We start from the raw sequence: 19,375 nt of genomic DNA on the forward strand, positions 1-19,375 counted from the left end.
TCATCTGGCTAAAGCCAACTAGGAAGATATAATAACATTAACTGATAAGATCATATAATGCTTATGATATTAGCATTTAAAAGTTCCTGCAAACAAGTTTGATAAAATACTTCAACTGCCTACTATTAAATTTACTGTCTGTATTATTATATTACTACTCAGAAACCATCCACATATCCGCGCAAGCAAGAGGACACCAACTTTGGATCTTCAGCGATGGGAGAGGATTTTCTGCTCCAGCTGCAACACAAAACATTCCACACAAGGAATATATTAATTAGAACAAACAACTTCAGATTAATAACCATCCAATTTTCAATAACACAGCAATACAACATTAAAGTCACAGCAGTTTTGCAGAGGTTGGGGTTTTTGGAACCACTAAAAAAGGTTTCTTCTGATAAGGACAATTGACGACATAAAGAAAGAATTATCCCAAAATCCCTATTACTATAATATCTAATGCATTAGGGGATGACGTATGGACGTGACAGAAATGCTATAGAGATTACCTCATTAAAGCATAATGTTAAATGAGAAGCTTCTTTTCAGTTTAGAAGCATCATAAATGCCATCTTTATAACAAACTCGATATTTCAAAAAGTTATGCTTCTTCCAACTAAGATAATCAAATAATGCAAAAACTCGGCAGCTTAGACCAAAAAACAAACAGCAAACAACAAAATTGATGATGAACACAAATTATAACACGACAAAAATGGTAATAAAGATGGAATTATAAAAATGGTAACAAAATTGATGATAAAGTCAAATTGCACATGGCTTGCCATACGTTGTGGAATTTCCATCAATATTAGTTATATAGTAGAAATGTAGAACTGGTCATCAAAAAGGCAGCGCATATACAGTAAAGGGAATTAAAAGACTAGATTGCATTTAACTTTGAAGAAGCCGGTAATATGCTCACCCTGAGCAAATATACATGAGAGGGATATATCTCATGTTAAAAGCCTATTCTTAGAACACCATTCTATCCACCAAAACATCAGAAAATATATTGTGATTAAAAGAGCATAGTGAAAAAGGTCTATATGCAGGTAACAGATTCAAGTGACTAAGAGTACTTGTCATGTGAGAAGAGAGAAATCTGCCTATTGCACAATGCTAGTAAATAGTAAAATGAAAAAAGAAAATAAAAAACAGGAAGCAACAAGGATATCATTTATTTTCCCAAAAAAAAAAAAAAAAAACCTTTCCCCTTAATGCGTAAATATTAAGGCACAAGAGCTGACCATATTTGTTAGTGAGAGAAGATGCATACAAGACTGTCAACTCAAGCAAAGCTAAAGATCATACCAATAGCACTAGATTGAATGTACCTTTTCTTATTTATTAGCATCCAAGATCAAATATAACATGTAAAAATGAAGAAAATCTACTATTATATTTAACTATGCATATCCCCATGTATATGTATTATTAAAATTTAAAGAATCCACATATTTACTTATATTCCAAAATACCTGAAGGACAGCGTCCAACCTTTCATTCAGCCGCATAAATTCATGTTTGATTGCATCTACAGCCACGACGCACCTATACATGATGGTATGGGAATTTAAAATCCAAACAAGAAAGAAAAAATGAGAAGAATAATTTTGTGTGCTATTAAATAAACTTTCATCTGAAATCCAAGTCTCATACTTTACACTTGGAGTCCTAATACATGTCCACCAGAAATTTAAAGTAAAACAAAACAACATCATATATATAAAATAATCAACAAAAAAATCAGTACAAATGAATGAATAAAAAACGGATGTCAAAAAGGTAGGAATATTAAACTAGAGATTGTATAAGCTAGGTTTGCCACTATGGAGCAATAATGTTCCCTCTCTTATAACTATATCGCTCTGGAAGCTAAATGGAGAGTCGAGGTAGAGGGGTGCAGGCATAACAAACATGCCATAAACGGACACTACAACATTTGGTTTGAGTGATTGGTGAGGAACTCTGGCTGTCTTGGAAATTTGTGCACATTAACTAGTCAAACATCTTTCAATCTTGGACAAAGTGATTAATGAATAAATTGCATTCTCTTAAAACAAGTGGAGCATTGAACAATCTGCATCCATTTGGTAGACTTCAATGACAGTTCCCCATTAATGTTATAAAACGTAGATAAACCTCTTGTCATATGATAAAACCTCATGTTTCACTCAAATTAAAGGATCTTTTCTTCCTCTATCCTCCCATTCTCCAAAACGAAATCACTACCTCCTTTACGTGTTAATTTATCATGAGACATGAAGAGAGAGGGAAGGAGATAAATGTCCCTCTTATAATAAATAATGTTTTAATATATGTCCTTAAAGATCAATTAGCTACATTGTCTCCTACATTAATCATCTATACACTTGATTCAACATACATATACCGCAATGATGTTGGCCCCTTTATCTACTAAACTAAGGGATCTTCTTCCACCTCTTTTGATATTTTACCATCAACATCATTGTCAACACCTTCATGCAACATTGCTATTAGTGAAGGACACTCAACTGTAAAGAGATTTCAGAGATTTGCATTTAGAAATCAGTAAATAAGTATTCGACTAAATTAATTACTGCAGCACAGGATCCTAATACCAAGCAGTGGGAAACGAATAATAAGATAGTGACAGAATTTTATACTGTGCGTGAGAAAAAAATTCTTACCGTTCCTTACATTTGTCAGTAACAGCTCGAAAAAGATCACCAGATGCAAGTGCTATTTGATGAGCACCAATGCTGGACCACCAAAAGAGCAAAAATGAATAACATACCTAACAATATATATATATATATATATATATATATATATATATATATATATATATATATATATATATATATAAAATAAAACAAGCATAAGCATCATCTACATTGAATAAAGGTATACAGAAAAATGTTAGGAGGTTGACTTATTTGTGCTATTCTATTGTGTGAAAAGCTTTACAAGGTAACTGAAGTATTTTGGTTCTGACATTGAAAAATCCTTTTATGTAGCTTAAATAATTGCAGACAACACTAGAGAATCTGCACTCCCTATCTGAAAATATCAAAGTAAAAAAAAAATTACTAAAAAAGAAACCAAAATTGAAAGTAAAAACCGGAACACCAATTACTTTGTTGAATGAAGGACAACAATTACTCCAGAAATGCATACTGGGAACAAAATTAGACTCTTGATGTTAGAATGACCCTCATTTCATAAATTGTTTTTTATGCATGTCGGAGACTAAAAAAATTCAATATTAAATTAGCCTTAAATATTTGATTTATATGAAACAAATGCATGACCCAACCACCTCTGGAAGTAAAAACTGCAATTCATGCAATGTTTCAACATCAGACAAACTAAACGACAAAAAAGAAAAACACCTAATAGTTAGTCCGAGATCATTTTAGCACCACGTGCAAGTAAAATATAAGTTGATCGGAAACATTCTTAAAAAACAATCATTAAGCATATTCTCTATATAATGGACAAAAAAACGTAAAGAGGAATTAAGTATAACTTGATCAGAAGATCCTCTAAAGTCGGCCATAATACATTTTCTATATTTGTCAAACTTAAATAAATACATTTCCACGTCTCAAATTATTACACAGGTACGTAAGCAAACTGCTACGTTACCAAGATGATGCTCCTTTTATCTTCATGCATAGTTCTTCCAGGATATGAAAATCCACAACAGGTTTCTCCCTGCAAGGAAATTAATTACAAACAAAATAAATACAATAATTTAAAAAAAAAAAAAAAAACTGAAACACCATAGTATTGACATTGGAATATACAAAATTCGGATCAACTCTCTTATAGTGGTTCGGGTATCAGAGCAGAAGGTTGGTATCAACTCAGCAAAAAAGAAAGGGCCATTAGACTCCTTCAACGTACGAATCATTCGAAAACGAGGGTTCACCAAACCCTGCATCATAAAACTATTTGATTAACTAATGCAAAACATAATCATCTCCTAACACATGCTAGAGCCATGGAGGACTTCTACAAAGAAAAACAATCAACATATAAAAGATTTTATCCATCCCTGTAAAAGAACTTGAAACATACCAATCAACATCCATTATATGCAACATTAAAACATCATAGTTCAGACACGAATTAGTTAACAATAAGCTATGTAGAAAAATGAGAATCATTTCATACATGTTTGCAGGCCAAAAAAATCAAGGGAACCATAAAGGATCCTGTTCACACCAGTCACTCTCACAAAGCTGTCAAGTAAATTCCAATCTTCTTTCTTCTTTATCTTTCATCATTTTACCATAAAGTAATTCAGCAGAAAATCATCATACAAAAAACTTATAAATGAGACTCTTAATGCCCCTATAAATCTTTTAAGCACTCATTTTTTCTAAGCATACACATCATCAAACTTTGAAAAACGAATTTCCTCATCTACTTTCAAGAAAAATGTTAGTTTCATTTTAATTTTCTTAAACATAAATATACTAATTTCCGTATAAATTACAGTACTACATAAAATTAAAACCTAATCTTTTAGTTATAAACATGAAAAATAAAATACTCCATAATTTCCGACCATCAACCTCAAACAAAAACATCAAATGCACATAATGATGGTCTAGGATATCTCAAAACAGAAAAGGAACGAACTTGTTCCTCCATGGAGCTGATAATTCCAAGGAGCTTCTTGTTCAAAATCTCCTTTTCATTCGCCATTGATCACCTAAGCAGAGAAACAATTCGAGCAAAGAAATAATTTTGCCAGTGTGGTCTGGTTGGTGAGTTGTAAAAGAGTGCCAGAAGAGAGAACGCACATATGGAAAGAAGTTACAGATAGTAAATGCTTCTGAGTCTGCATCCACTTCTTTGAAGAAAATGACAAAAAAATTTGAAAAAAGCAAACAAACCATCTCATTGTTTCTCTTTCTGTGCGTTGTTTCTGCGGGGCTGAATGAAAAAAAAAAGCGCAAGCACCCTGAATTTGCGAAATGGAAACCTGCTAGTTTTGGTTACTTTGATACCTGTCACTTGTCATCTATGGAGTTTTGAAGACGGGAAATATCTACTAAGCCAACAGAGTCCGGTTTTGTACGCCTCAAATACTTTATTAAATTACTTTAAATACCATATGTATTAAATTTGATGATAAAAAATTAAAAAGCTGTATTATTATTTTCCATTTTAAGTTTAAAAATTTATTCTTTTTCTTTTAAATCTTAAAAGAAAACTATTTTTGAATTAATTTATTAAAATTAATTCCCTTAAATAAATATTATAATATAAGATATAAATATCCGTGTTATTTTTTAAATTTTATTTGAGACAAATAAAAAAAGATAACTAATCAAAAACCAATAAAACAATTTATTATTTAATTTCTAAGTCATTATTTCTCTTCAAATCTTTTTATATTTATGTAAAATGATGCTTGGATCATACCTTATCTATAGTTTCAAAGGCAATTTCATTGTCACTGTTATTAAGTGTTTTCTAACAACCAAGAAACTAGAAAAGGAAAATAAGAAAAACGAAAAATAAAAATTGTACCATTATAAATGCAATTTTGTTATATATTATATATGGTATAAGTAATAGAATTAACTTTTCTTATTAAAAAAAATAGTTTAAATATATTTAACTGTGTTTTATGTTATTAATTTAAAAAATAATATTATCTCTATTTATTTTGAATATATAAATATATATTTCATCATATAATCGAATATTATTTTATTTTTAATTTAAAGTTATTTAATTATATAATAATATATATATAATTTTATTATAATTTAAATGAGGTTAATTAATCATCCTCAGAATTAATGATTCGATTAAGCCTAAGCAATAGGCTTATGAAATTTGAGTTTCTAAAAATTCGAAATATGAACATACTTGGTACCAAATTTATTTATTTGTTATAAATCACTTAAGTGGGCCATGGTTGGTAATATTGAAGCCCAATTTTAGGTCCCTGGGTTACAGGCTATCGCAGGTTCTCTCCATTCACTCAAAATTCAGCAACAAAAAAAATTAACACTCAAAGCTCTTTCCACTTACACTCTCAAATTAAAAAATAATAGAACATTTGTTTATGTTGTACATTTAATGAACAAATCCTCCCCACCAATATTTATGTAATCAATTTGTCACTTCTTACCTCTGCATCTAAGAATGTTTATATTTTCAAATATAATTTTTCCATTCTTCAACGAATTCACTTATAAGTGTTATTGTCTTTGAATTTGAAATTTCTTTATGCTAGAAATACTCAATAGAATTATCAGTACTAGTTTTGGTAGCAACAAAATCTTGATATGCAGCTGGTCGGGGGACATATGGCGGTTTCGCACATCTCAACAGTGCCCAATTGACCCCGTTGAAAAATTGATGATGCTTGATGGATGCAGCCCCCATAATGGATCCCATTCGCTTGTTTGAGTCTTTTACAAGAAGTTGTGTGATCAAGTCCTTGGCAGGTCCAGGCACAGATGGTTCTTTAGGGAACTCGAGGGCTCGAGCCACAATATTAGCCAAGGTTAACTCATGGTCAGTACCCTTAAATGGTGTTGTTCCATAGAACATTTCAAATATGAATATTCCCAATGTCCACCAATCCACTGCATTACCGTGACCTTCACTTGATACAATCTCTGGGGCTAGATACTCATGGGTTCCAACAAAAGACATTGATCTTACATCAACTGGCTCAGCAATTATTTCAAGGCTCCCACGGTTTCTTAATCTCTTTTTTCGTTTATTACGTTTTGGGTGAAAACATGAGACAACTGGCACCATGCAATTGGGTATGATGCATGAAGAATTGTTATATGGAGATGGATCGACAGGATAATCAATAAGTTGATCGTTGATTGGCGGGTTATGATCAGAAACAACCTGAACCGTGGATGTTGAGTCTTCACTTTTTAAAGAGAGATCAAAATCTGTCAACATGATGTGACCGTCAGATCTTACGAGTACATTTTCAGGCTTCAGATCACGGTAAACTATCCCCATCATGTGTAGGTACTCCAGAGCAACAACTACTTCTGAAGCATAAAACCTAAAAAATAAACAACGAAAATTATAGTCCAAGCCCATGCGTAATAACGAAAAACAGCGCGTGACGAAAACTTTTAATGACATCACGTAAAATTACTTTCAAGTACAAAATAATGATAAAGAAAAAGTGAAAAATATGTGAGACCCATTAATTAAAGGATAATTTCATTGTCCCTTTGACCAAATCCCATATGGTCTTCTTACTTACGAACAGGATATTCTTAAGAAATTACAATTTTACCATAATAATTTCCGAAATCTAAAATGGTCAAATTATTTGGAAAATAAAAAAAGTAAAAAAAAAAGGGTAATATTGACAGATTACGATTATCTCAAATCCTAATTCAAAATAAAATAAAAAGAATTAGAGATTGGCAGATTGTGATATAGTTACCATTTTGAATTATTGAAGAAAAAAAAAGGGCAAATTAGAAATTTCCTAGAATGTTTAAGATTACAAAAAGTTCATCGAAAAACATAGAAGGGAAATCTATTATAATATCTAGAATTTGTAAAGATGATTGATTAACTCTCACTTTAGAAACTAATTAAGCTAAATATTATTCAATTACATATATTAATATCTTTCTAATTATCAAATTCAATATCCTTAAATTTTCTATTTTTATTTAAAAAATAGATAATGTCGCTTATTCTAAAGCGATAAAATGCAAATTTCAAATTATGATCCAGTGCACAACCGACTCACCAAAAGCGATGTGGACTCTATATCGTGGCCGTTCAAGAGACATATTTTATAAGATTAACCCATCAGACCCCACATGCAATGATAATTAAACGCGCCCACTCATAATAATCATGCATCATTCTTCATTACACACGCTCTCTTTAAATAAAAAATTTTAATTATTTTGTTAAAATATTATCTAATTTTGAAAAAAAAAAATTCAGTAAGATAGGATTATTGATTCAGTACTTCACTGACACGCACCTGACTGCGGATTCTGAGAATCTTTTCTCCGGCTGCCGTTGGCGGAGAACATGCAGATCACCGCCGGGACAGAACTCAGTCAACAGGCACGACCACCGTGGACAATCCAACGTGGCATACAGAGTTGGCAAGAAAGGATGATCGATCATTTCCAGAATTTCCCTTTCTATCCTCGCCCTATTTTCTTTGTTTCGACTCACGACCTCTTTCTTGTCCATGACTTTAGCGGCGAACAGGCAGCCGGTGGCTGCGTGCTTGAGCTCCACGAGGTATACGCTGCCGATGTCGCCGCTTCCGAGGCGGTGGACGAAGCGGAGGTCGCTTAACGTGAGTGCATTAGGGTTTGTAGAGGTTGCGCGGTGAATTGCATGCCAGTACTGGTCTTTGCATGGCGGCGCGTGTTGTTGTTTGGCGGTGGTGGTAGAGGAGGAGGTTGTGCTTGAGATTGTTGTTGTACTTGTCCAAGTTGTGGCTTCTGAGCCTGAGCTTGCACTACGTTTCAGTTCTTGTGCATTGGTAACGGTGGTGGTGGAAGTGAAGCTGAGATTGTCGGGATCGTCGGATGCATCATCGGCGCATGGTTGCATGGTGGTAGAGGAGCTGCCCTTGCTGGAGGGGAGCGGAGAAAAGTGGAGCGTTTGCAGAAATTGAGAGTGAGAATAGAGTGGGAAGGAGAGGATTTTTGAAGGAAGAGTGGTGCAGGGCCGGCAAAATAATAATTGGCCATGTGGCAAGATTTTGTATAATGTGGGCCCACGTAGGGGCCAGAAACTTCAGACAAATTCTTCCTATGTATTTTCTCGATACTTAACAGTAGGAAAAAACATAAATAATTTTTAATATTAATTTATTTAAAGGAGTTTAATATATAAGAATATTCAATTATAAATTTTAACCATTTTTAATAAGCCCAAAAGAATCCCTCCTCTATAATTAAAAAGATAATATCAATTTCACCCCATTTAATATTGAAATGAACACTTTAAGCTTAATTAGATTTATTTTTTTTCCAATTTTAACCCCCATTTTCCCAAATTTCTTAATTTTAACTTATCTTCTCTTCTTCATATTCCTGTCAAGTTTTCAATAGTTTTAATATTATATTGTCATCAAACAAACAAATGTTTAAAATAAAACAAAAGGCTTCAATGATCATGAACATTTAGGATGAGGTTATTAAAATTTAGGGTTAGGGTTTAGTCATGATTCAATATGAAAAATTACCATTAAGGTTAAATTTGTGAAAACAAAGATTAATTTAGAAGTAGAGGGTGAACATACTAAAAATCAATTCCATAATTTTAACTAGCATTGAGATAAAGGTATTTGGAAAAATATTAAACAAATTCATTTTACAAGGAAATTTTCCACAAGTGTTGAGTATTTCTTTGAAGAGAAATGAAATTAACTGTTTTTCTTTTAATTAAATTATTAATAATGTCGGGGTAAGTTATTGAAATCACAATCATATAGGTGACATGAAAGGGAAAGATATTGTATTTGACTAACTTATTATGGTAAGAAAAATTGTACATTTTTTTAATAATAAGGTCAAGTCATCTCCTAGCTGTCATCTCATCAGGCATGATCTGTTAATCCCGAGTAGCAAAATCTCTGGATTTTCCTTCACTTTTTTTGGGATTTGATGAAGGAGATCAGTAGGTAATCAAGAGTATAATTACAGCATGTTGAAAAGCCTATCTGTGACCGTTTTCAGAAGGCAAGGCATGCTTTGTAGATCATTGTATATATTCATACCACTTCATCTCTTTTAATCAATTTTAACCTAATATCTCTTTCTATACACTTTATTTACAAAACAAGAAGTTTTTCTGATAATGAAAACATCTTATTTGAGCCAAATTACTCATTCAAAGTAAAATCAACCACACCATAAATTCAAAACAAAAATGGTTGAATATTACGATCTTTTAGAAAAAAAAACAGTAAATAATGACTTTGACCATTCAAATGCACATGGTTTATGAGAATAATATTGGAAGCAAAGAAGTCATGTTAAAAATCTTTGAATACACAATATGTAGTTTTCAATCTTATAGTTCACAATAGTTTTTTATAAGTCAAGAATCTATAAACCATCATGCAATCTTTCATTATCCTTTTGGCAGCAATATTCATTTGATCTATGTCAGATCTTTGTTTACTGAGAAAGGACCAAGTCCTAATAAAGCACCAAGGGAAAACATACTATGTTTCAAGAGAATTTTTTGTCCTTTAATGCTTGTAAGTTCCAGAGGCCAGCTTGAACATGAGATCACTATTGTTGAATGCTGTAACTATCTGGCTTCAGCCGTGGGCTTACCTGTTGTCCAAACGACAATCATGAACAAGCTGCTAGACAAGAAATCACAAATTAGATGATGCTAACATATGGAAGAAGCTTGACCATAGCACTTACCGTTTCAAACCAACCTGTCACTTTGCATCGTTATGCTTAATCAGCCCAAATTCCTGAAAAAAGTTGAGTCTAATGCATGAAATGTTTCAATAAAAAATGAATTCATGTCTCATGCCATAAATTTTCTTCCCAAGAGTTGTGATCTTTTTATATGATAGGAATCGGAGTGTGTCCTTAATTTGAAGCCAAGATTTCATCTTCAATACACACTCTAAACCCCACCGTGAAAAGTGGGTAAGCTACAAACCCGAACCCCACTATAAGAAGTGGGTAAGACATCAAGTAAGAAGGTAACTTTCAGCAATCCCACCAGAGAAAGTGGATATGGGATGTTACAACCCACCAGATAAAACATCAAGAACCTTATCAACAGTGCAAAATATGGTTGAAATGAGGCAAATAATGTTATCTATTATGTACCATCGTTTCAAGAGCTATGTTATTCCTAAATCAGAATAAATAATCTTTACAAAATAATGCTATGATACAAGAATAAGGACTATGTAGCCGTTTCAGATAAATTAGGAGAATTCCTACAGTGTCTTAGGTGGACTTAAACTCATATGACATATATAGGTTTTGTTCGGATTCTTCTGTCTGTGATTTCTCCTTGGATTGGCACTGATCATACAAGAGAAAGTGTTGACCGGCTCAGAATCCTCAGTTAACTAAAATTTTAGCAGCAGTTCCATCTGCAAGCAGAAGCTTTGCCACAAGGAATGAAGCAATTGACCAGTTCTGGAACGGGTGTGATTGTCTTCCATCGCATGTTGCTCTTTTGGTGTCATAACATTCAGGCCACTTGTCACGTGCTATGCATTTTTCAGCTACCTGAACAGCTTTTGCAGCAATTTCTGGTCTATTCATCTTACTGCACGCAACGGTAAGCTGCAAGATGCCACTTGAATGTGTTATAAATATTCTGGATATCAGTCGATAAATAGTTCTATCCCTCATTTATTACCATGTTATGTATTAATCATAAGAGGCATATACAAACATAAAAATCGAAAGGATGAAGTATGCTGACCATAGACTGCTCAGATGTGCGCAAATCCTATATAGCACCTCCTGAACATTTGTAGGGTGACATAGCTACGTAAATGAAATTGTTGCCGCTAATATGGTTTGGAAAATAAATGCAAACAAGAATGCAGGATTATCAGAGTTCCTGAGTTTTATTTATATTTTGTAATTTAGATCTGGGTTTCTTGGACAAATGGACTGGTAATTTCTTACTAATACTCATTAACATTTTCTTGGATGCCTCTTGAAAAATATAGAAAGACAACTCAGCCGAAGTCTATTTCTATGGTTCTTCCCTCCATCTTCATTTGTTTTTATACTCTTAATCTAATTTCTTCTTATGCTTGTTATTTTATCTTCTTATGTTACAACTATGACTTTCCAAAGACTCCAATATTAATGATGTTGTCATTTAGTTCTCCATTTATTTACTACTATCAATATTCTTTTATCTCCAAAACAGTAATTCCATTTTCCGTCAGAGTACGCAACTTCAACTAACCTGCCAGAGTAGAGTTGGCCAAGAACCACCATTGTGATAGGACCAAGGCCCACATAGAAAAGAAGAGTAAAACAATGACATCATGATAATGTCAAGTAAATCAAGAAAAATAATAAAACACTGACTAGATCAAGTTGGATATATTTACATGTTCTTAGGATCACTGCCTGTGATAATTTGCCACTCCTGACCTTCAAGGGCAGGATAACATATCTTCAATGGCATGTCTGCTACTAAATCTGACCATTTAGTTTCAATGAGATCCAATACGGCATGCAAAGTGGTCTGCAGTGGCAAGACTGCTGACAACAGACCACAGGTTTCCTAGAGAAAAGAAACGGAAATCAATGTGAGCTGGCTGCAAGTTTCTAATTAGATAGCCACCTTACTGGGCATCCACTCCAACCATGGAGAAATCTAATCTGGGTATATGTTAAACCTATTAACTGCAACATATGAGTACTCTTCAGTCTTGCATCAGTAAATCTCCTTCTATTTTCTAATATCAATCCAATAATACTCTCTGATGTGGAGGGAAAGAGCTACCAGATATCAGCTGATCCATACTCAGAAGCCAGCATCTCATGTACATAAAATAATGCTGAAAAAAACAGTGCCTAAAAGAATAAATTCCTCATATGGAATCAGACTAGGCTCTAATTATCAGACAAGAAAAAAGCACATCTGACATTACCCCACAATATGGCACTAACATTATCAACCACAACATCATATTCAAACTTGTCAACCCAAATACAAAAATAGCAACCTTGGTCTACATAGAGATATCTATTAGGTTCCACCATAATGGGAAAACAAGTATAATAGATGCCTTGGTAAACAACCTTGAAACTGTTGCTGTCCAGATACTTTTCCCTAACATCTAAGTCCCTATGATTTAACAAAAGACTTTCTTACAAAATGTCATGTTAAATCTTGCAGCCTAGTACATAATGCTGTTTAGCATAGAACTGGAGTGAAAAAAAAAAGAAACAAAGAATGAATGAAAAAACACCGTACAATGATAAAAAAAGAACTTATTTACCTGCATTTCGAGAGGGTGACCATGAATTCCCATTCAACGATCTATCATGCAAGAACCATCAATAATAACCAATAATGTAGGGAACATGTCAAAACCATCACCAAGACACAATCTCAGAATCATCTTAATCCCAGTTCGTACATCAATTCTCCCCAGAACTGAGAGATCACCTGAGCATTTTTCAGATGCCCATTATAATATAATCCACCATATTCCTACAATTTGGAAATAAAACAAATGAGATTTTTGCCTCAGGGTAAAACTTTTTTTGCAGAGAAATTTTACTTACCAGAGTCAACTGGTGCAACACGGTCAATTTCTGCCTCCCCAATGTTGGGATCCAGTAATTCTGTTGTAGAATCATCACCATCCAGAGGAACAGTATGACCTTAAAACTAGCAGGCATCAGCCCTTGACCAGGACTATGACAGTCCATTGTTTTCTCCCAGCTCTGTGACATAAGGAAAAGATGACGAGATAAAAGTAAGCACATTGATGCTATCCAAATAGAGGAGAAAAGTTTCCTCAATTTTCCAGCAAGCGAGAAAAAGCATGGCTTATGAAATAAACAATCTCATGCATCACCCAGGTATCATTTAACAGGAATTAAAAAAAAAAAATTGAAAGAAATAATTTTACATGAACAGACCCTAATAATTATTAGAAAAATGTATCTTAAAAACAGATAACGTCATGATTAAATTATCAGCTTAAACAATTATACTACCTGCAACTAAAGGCTGTGAAGGATGAAATTCCGAACAATATCATACTCTCCCTTAAACAGGAAAGCAATATCAGACGGTATAAAATCACTAATGTAGACCTGATCAATATCATACACCCGAATGAGGCCTGGGTGAGAGCGAGTACGCTTCAAAATGTTACTTCTCTATAGTTGAAATAATTCAATATGGAAGCAAATCAATCCATAAAAAATTAAGACATGAAAGCGAGTACACATTGAAACCAAAAGACAGAAACGAAAGCCTAACACTAGATTTTATCACACCCAAGCAAAAATATCATCTTTTGCAATTCAGCATGAACAGAAAACATATCTTTCACTAAGTTTTCTCAGCAACCAAACAAAATAATACACGTTAACACTTCCAATCTTTGATATTCACATGCAAATTCAAATCAAGCAACAAACAATCATTCACTGAAAATAAACATTTCAAATCAAAATCAAAGCAAAATTCATTCAAGCTACAACAAAAGGCACCAACCCATACAAACATGCATTGAACAGGAACAAAACAGCACCGAAATTAACTCATTTTTCTATAACAAAAACGCAAATGGAAGAAAACCACGCACATAAATACAGATTCTACCCACAAAAATCAAAACCAAACCATGAAAATTGAACATAAAAAGCGCTCAACTGATATTACTTCCTTCGCCCTAGCTATTCAAGTTAATCAATACAATGGTAAACGTTATTAAATTTTTAGAAAAATATTTTGTTTTTTACTTTTTCCATTTCACATTGACTGCCTTATCCTCCCATTTTCCTTCCAAATCCACTGGAGAAATAATGGCCGCTTTTATCCACAGATCAAACTAAGTCCCTAAAATACCCTTTCAAAGCTACGGATACACTGTCACATCGAATTCTATTATCGTCTTTTCACTTCTATTGCAAAACCAAAGAAATCCTCTCTCTCCTTTTGTGCTAAAATATAATTAAAATAAAATCTCCAGGAAACTAAAAAAAATCCTTGGGGCCATCGAACCATCTCAAACACATCTTAGCCTTTCATTTGTCAATCCAACGGCTCACTTCAGTCGGTGTAGTGGATTTCATCATAAACCCTAGCGCGCCACACCCCGCTCTACAAGCTCACTGCTTCTCCCTCTCACAGGATTTATGTGAAACCGAGAACCCAATCGATCTCTTTTACCCTTTCAATCCACAGATCATAACTTCTTCGACTTCTTTTTCATCTCTTCTTTTTCTTCTTGTTGTTTTCGATATTTATTATATTTGTGATGTTCGAATCCTTCTGTGATGTTGTCGTCGTGTTGTTTTAGGATTTTATGTGAATGATTATTTGTATTTATTATTTAGTTTTCGTGGCTTGACTTGGATTCTGACTCGGGAAACAACTGAGTATAACTTCTATTTCGGTGTGAATGTCGAGTTTTGTGATGTTTTGTATTTAGATGTGCTGGAGAAACCGACCCGGAAGGAGATTTTCGAGCTGGGAGAGGTTTTGTACTGAGTCAGATCGGAGCGAGTGAAGCTTTATAACTCAGTTATTCGAGGAAGATCAAGTCAGGTAGAGTTGGGCGTTTCCAGAACCGTACGGCAATGCCGTCGGTGGGTATGCGACGGACTAGGGTGTTCGGAGTGGTAAAGGGAGCCGATGGAGCCCGCGTTCTACGTTCTGGTCGTCGGTTATCGTCCGACTTTGGTCACTGGTATCAACAATCTTTGGTCAAAAAGAATAGTGGAAATGGGCTTGGTGGGCTTAAATGCAAGCCCAACGGGTGGACGCATGTGGAGAAAATTAACTTTAAGCATGTGGAAGAACGAGAAGGCGAAGAGACAGACTCTACTGAGATTATTAAGAATGAGAAAGAAACGAAAGTGTGCAAGAAAGTCAAAGAAGAAGAAGAAGTAAAAGAAGTGAAAGTTATGGACAAGATGTTTGGGATAGTGTATAGGAGAAAGAGGAAGAGACTTGGTGGTGAAAGTAGTGAGCTTTCGAGTGATAAAATGTATGGGATTCGGTTTCAGCGTAGAACAAGGAGGAAAAATCTTGAGGATAGTGGCGTTGATAGTGAAAGTATGGAGGGATTTGTGAGGGACGATGAAGAACTTGGAGGGCTTCGTGTGTTTGGTATTGGTTTGGATAGTTCTTGTATTGGTTGGAGTAATTGGTTTGCTTGTTTTGTGATATTGGTTTTGAGGTACATGGAAAAGGCAAGACTTGAGTTGCATGAGCTCGCGTCATTTTTGCTTTCACAACCGATCAATGAAGTGCTTTCTTTGCATGGAATTCGATTTTTGTGGGTGTGTGTTGTTATTTTATCAGCATTTTGTGTTCTTTGGTTTTGAGTTGCTATAGCCCTGTTTTTAATGCACTTCTTTCTGATTGAGTTATTATTATGAGGAACTGTTTTATTTTTGAGAATTCTTGTTTATACTGATTGCAGAGACCAATTCAATTTCACAAAATTAGAATCGTTATGCTTTGAATATGTCTTCCTTTGCTTTGTAACTATGAGCATTTGAATTGAAAGATGATGTGTTATTTGTGTTCTTTCTCTGTCATTGATTTCTTCTTGTTCAATTTCTTCCAGGATCCTCCCATTGGTGTTGCTGGTATGTTCAAGCTTTTTGAGGCCATGCAAGTCATGCCTCTGTTTTCTGTGGATTTTTCCGCTGTACCGTCTTGTTTTATGTACATTCATTGCAGTATGCATGTTAGATTAAAGCGCCTGCCACCTGTACTTGTAAATAATTTGGTGTATTTGGACTCCAATAATGAAATAATGTCCAGGATCAGAAGCTACCAATCTTACGAGTCTTCTGATGATGATGTAGAATATGTATGGGAGACCAAAACTATGGTGCCTGTAGTTGATAGTGCAGTGAAATGGGTGACTTTACATCCTTCTGTCAGAGCTTCTAAATTATCAGGGCGAAATGGGCAGTATAGAAATGCTCTGAATTCACGCACAATTCAGAAAAGGAGGAGTTCATTGAGGAGGAGGAGAGCTAGGAATCCTTCTCTTGGTGGTGCACACAAAGGTAGTGGAACTTTAGTTTCTGATTTAGTTAGTAGGAAAAATGTGATATCCTTCTCTTCTGTAGTGTCCAAAAATAAGCTTAGGAGTTCAATTAGGAGTAGCCCTACATCAAGATTCAAAGAATTCAATTCCGAAAAGGATGAAACACGGCAAGACTTGGTTCCAAATTGTTGCTCTGCTAGTATATTGGTTATAGATTCAGACAGATGTTACAGGGTAGAAGGAGCCAGTGTCATGTTAGAAATGTCTGCGTCAAGAGAGTGGCTTCTTGTAGTAAAGAAAGATGGAGTAACAAGATATAACCACAGAGCACAAAAAATTATGAGGCCCTGTTCATCAAACCGTGTCACCCATGATATTGTATGGAGTGGGGATGATAATTGGAAACTAGAGTTTCCAAACAGACAAGACTGGTTAATATTCAAAGATCTTTATAAGGAATGTTCTGATCGCAATGTGCATGCCCCTGTAGCCAAGGTTATCCCAGTTCCTGGGGTTCGAGTGGTTTCAGGTTATGAGGAGAGTATTACCGTGCCATTTCGTCGACCAGATTCATATATCTCTGTTAGTAATGATGAGGTATCTAGAGCTTTGACTAAGAGGACTGCAAACTATGATATGGATTCTGAAGATGAAGAATGGCTAAAGAAGTTCAATAATGAGTTTTGCACGGAAAATGAACTTAATAACCATGTTTCGGAGGATAATTTTGAGTTAATGGTTGATGCCTTTGAGAAGGCTTACTTTTGTAGTCCTGATGAATACTCTAACGAGGAAGCAGCAGTTAGTCTTTGCTTGCATCTGGCTAGGAGGGAAGTAGTGCAAGCTGTGTATATTTACTGGGTGAAGAAACGGAAGCAGAAGCACATAGGGCTACTTAGGGTTTTCCAGGTAAAGATTTCCTTCAAAGTCTCTGCGTTAAATTTGCTTTAGATTCTAGATATTTGGAAGAGTTGAAACTACAACCTGCTGCAAATCAATATTTTGAACTTTGTCCTACACGATACCTCTTCACCCATGTCCATCTTTTTAATATTCTGAAAACTTGGTTGTATATTATGTATTCAATTTCAGCTACATGTATTTTTGCTGCTCTGCAATTGGCTTGTCTGATCAGCCTGGATGTTCATTTTTATCTGCAGCAAGTGAAAAAACCTTCTTTGATTCCAAAGCCTGCTCTACGAAAGAGAAGATCATTCAAACGGCAGGTTAGCCAATTGGGAAGAGGCAAACAATCTGTGCTCATGCAAGGTTTGTTCAATCTATCCTCTGTAAATAGGGCTGGATTCAAGTTCAAACAAAGCCCCACTTTAGTTTGGTTTGAATTCAAAAGAGTCAGTTTGAGAGTGGTTTGAAATCAAAGAGCTGAGGCTAAAATATAATTTAATTTTGGATTCGATTCGAATTTGAATGTTGATATTGGTTTGAACTCAACTTATTTATGAAATGAGCCCAATTTTTGACTCAAACATGATTTGTTTGATTTGAATTCAAATTCAAGTTTGAACAATTCAAATTGAATTCAGCCCTACCTGTTACCTACTATATTTTTATTCCAGTGTTAATCCATTCTAGATCCACAATTTAGGCTTGTTCCTGAATTTGATGAAATTTTTATTTTGATGAAACTCTTGGTTCATCAACCTCTGGAAAACCCATGTTGATTTAGATAACTCTTGTGATGTATATGTATTATTGGCATGCAATTGTAATTAAAACATGCAACGTGAAGCATCTTTAGTTTTATTGATGGAATATATAAGAAACCAAAACGCTTACAAGTAAAATGCCAATGAATCTAATTCTTTGCAACTGTAAAACTGTTTATATAAAAGACTTTGACTGATCTGATTTTTCTATCATTGTACAGCAATTTTAGTTAAGCAAGATGCCATTGAAGAACAGAATGCTATATTTAGAGTTGAGGAGGCTAAAGCCTCAGCTAAACAATCTGTCGAATCAGCAGTCAGTAAACGTCAGAGGGCACAACTGCTCATGGAAATTGCAGATTTGGCAACTTACAAAGCAGCTATTGCACTTAAAATCGCTGAAGCTGCTGAAGTAGCGGAATCAGCAGAGGCTGCAGCCGTGCAATTTTTAGATGGAGAGGCATAGCTATTAACATTTGTGGTGCTAATTTGGAATTATAAAATTATTGATAGCTGATTGCTGAAGTTGATCTACTGCCTCAGCATGGCTGTTTTTGAAGCTGTTGGAGGACAATCCATGAAGAGGAAACGAAGTGCTGTAATCTTGTATAGATTTTTGATTGATTGATGTACATTCTGTAATCTGTATTATTATTGTTGTCTCTCACCAAATATTTTACAAGGGGATTTAGTTTATATCCTTGACAAAAAATTTGGAAAAAAAAAAAAAAAAAAGAGAATTATGACAAAAAGGAAAAAGGGTTTCTAGCTTCTGCCTTGGTTGAGATAATTTCCTTCTGTACGTATTTTGAGCTAAACTTTCTCTTGTACGTTATTTTAGACTAAGAGTAAACTTATGGTTCCTTGTAACTTTGGAATGCAGAACAAATGAGGCTGCTAAAGACAAAATTTGGAAATTTGCAATGGAAGAGGTTACGTTATGTTAATATTAAAGGTGGATTCGGTA

At 34.4% G+C, this 19,375-nt stretch overlaps 4 protein-coding genes and 1 long non-coding RNA gene across 21 annotated transcripts; 1 reads left to right on the top strand and 4 right to left on the bottom strand.

Moving 5' to 3' along the window:
• Positions 1-9: 9 nt before the first annotated feature.
• LOC123193611 lies at positions 10-5,046 on the bottom strand. Of its 5 annotated transcripts, none has more exons than XM_044606668.1 (7): positions 5,013-5,046; positions 4,642-4,714; positions 3,801-3,931; positions 3,640-3,708; positions 2,679-2,750; positions 1,485-1,557; positions 10-240 (listed from the first exon to the last, which is right to left on the bottom strand). In XM_044606668.1, exons 2-7 carry the CDS (start codon positions 4,705-4,707, stop codon positions 211-213), a joined length of 441 nt encoding a protein of 146 aa, XP_044462603.1. In that variant the 5' UTR covers positions 4,708-4,714; positions 5,013-5,046; the 3' UTR covers positions 10-210. The 5 variants fall into 5 exon arrangements, with proteins under 5 accessions (XP_044462603.1, XP_044462602.1, XP_044462600.1 ...); XM_044606667.1 differs by having other exon boundaries at positions 4,899-5,034; XM_044606665.1 differs by having other exon boundaries at positions 4,642-4,762; positions 4,899-5,025.
• Positions 5,047-6,151: 1,105 nt separating this feature from the next.
• LOC123192639 (serine/threonine-protein kinase D6PKL2-like) lies at positions 6,152-8,685 on the bottom strand. Its single transcript, XM_044605267.1, has 2 exons — positions 8,003-8,685; positions 6,152-7,051 (listed from the first exon to the last, which is right to left on the bottom strand). The coding sequence occupies exons 1-2, from the start codon at positions 8,587-8,589 to the stop codon at positions 6,250-6,252; spliced, it is 1,389 nt and encodes a 462-aa protein (XP_044461202.1). The 5' UTR covers positions 8,590-8,685; the 3' UTR covers positions 6,152-6,249.
• Positions 8,686-9,983: 1,298 nt separating this feature from the next.
• On the bottom strand, positions 9,984-10,722 carry LOC123192163. Its single transcript, XR_006496821.1, has 2 exons — positions 10,422-10,722; positions 9,984-10,354 (listed from the first exon to the last, which is right to left on the bottom strand). It is a non-coding gene; the product is annotated as an uncharacterized LOC123192163 (long non-coding RNA).
• Positions 10,723-10,812: 90 nt separating this feature from the next.
• On the bottom strand, positions 10,813-14,589 carry LOC123192160 (neutral/alkaline invertase 3, chloroplastic-like). Of its 13 annotated transcripts, none has more exons than XM_044604607.1 (7): positions 14,475-14,589; positions 13,722-13,820; positions 13,284-13,445; positions 13,165-13,209; positions 12,098-12,273; positions 11,452-11,949; positions 10,813-11,309 (listed from the first exon to the last, which is right to left on the bottom strand). In XM_044604607.1, the coding sequence occupies exons 3-6, from the start codon at positions 13,428-13,430 to the stop codon at positions 11,856-11,858; spliced, it is 462 nt and encodes a 153-aa protein (XP_044460542.1). In that variant the 5' UTR covers positions 13,431-13,445; positions 13,722-13,820; positions 14,475-14,589; the 3' UTR covers positions 10,813-11,309; positions 11,452-11,855. The 13 variants fall into 13 exon arrangements, 9 of the variants coding, with proteins under 9 accessions (XP_044460542.1, XP_044460541.1, XP_044460540.1 ...); XM_044604606.1 differs by having other exon boundaries at positions 14,386-14,589; XM_044604605.1 differs by having other exon boundaries at positions 13,722-13,849; positions 14,386-14,589.
• Positions 14,590-14,730: 141 nt separating this feature from the next.
• Positions 14,731-19,198, top strand: LOC123192159. Its single transcript, XM_044604601.1, has 4 exons — positions 14,731-16,019; positions 16,310-17,650; positions 17,902-18,010; positions 18,630-19,198. Exons 1-4 carry the CDS (start codon positions 15,315-15,317, stop codon positions 18,872-18,874), a joined length of 2,400 nt encoding a protein of 799 aa, XP_044460536.1. The 5' UTR covers positions 14,731-15,314; the 3' UTR covers positions 18,875-19,198.
• Positions 19,199-19,375: the final 177 nt, after the last annotated feature.

This window comes from Mangifera indica, chromosome 12 (assembly GCF_011075055.1).
Source record: "Mangifera indica cultivar Alphonso chromosome 12, CATAS_Mindica_2.1, whole genome shotgun sequence".
NCBI classification, from domain to species: Eukaryota; Viridiplantae; Streptophyta; class Magnoliopsida; order Sapindales; family Anacardiaceae; genus Mangifera; species Mangifera indica.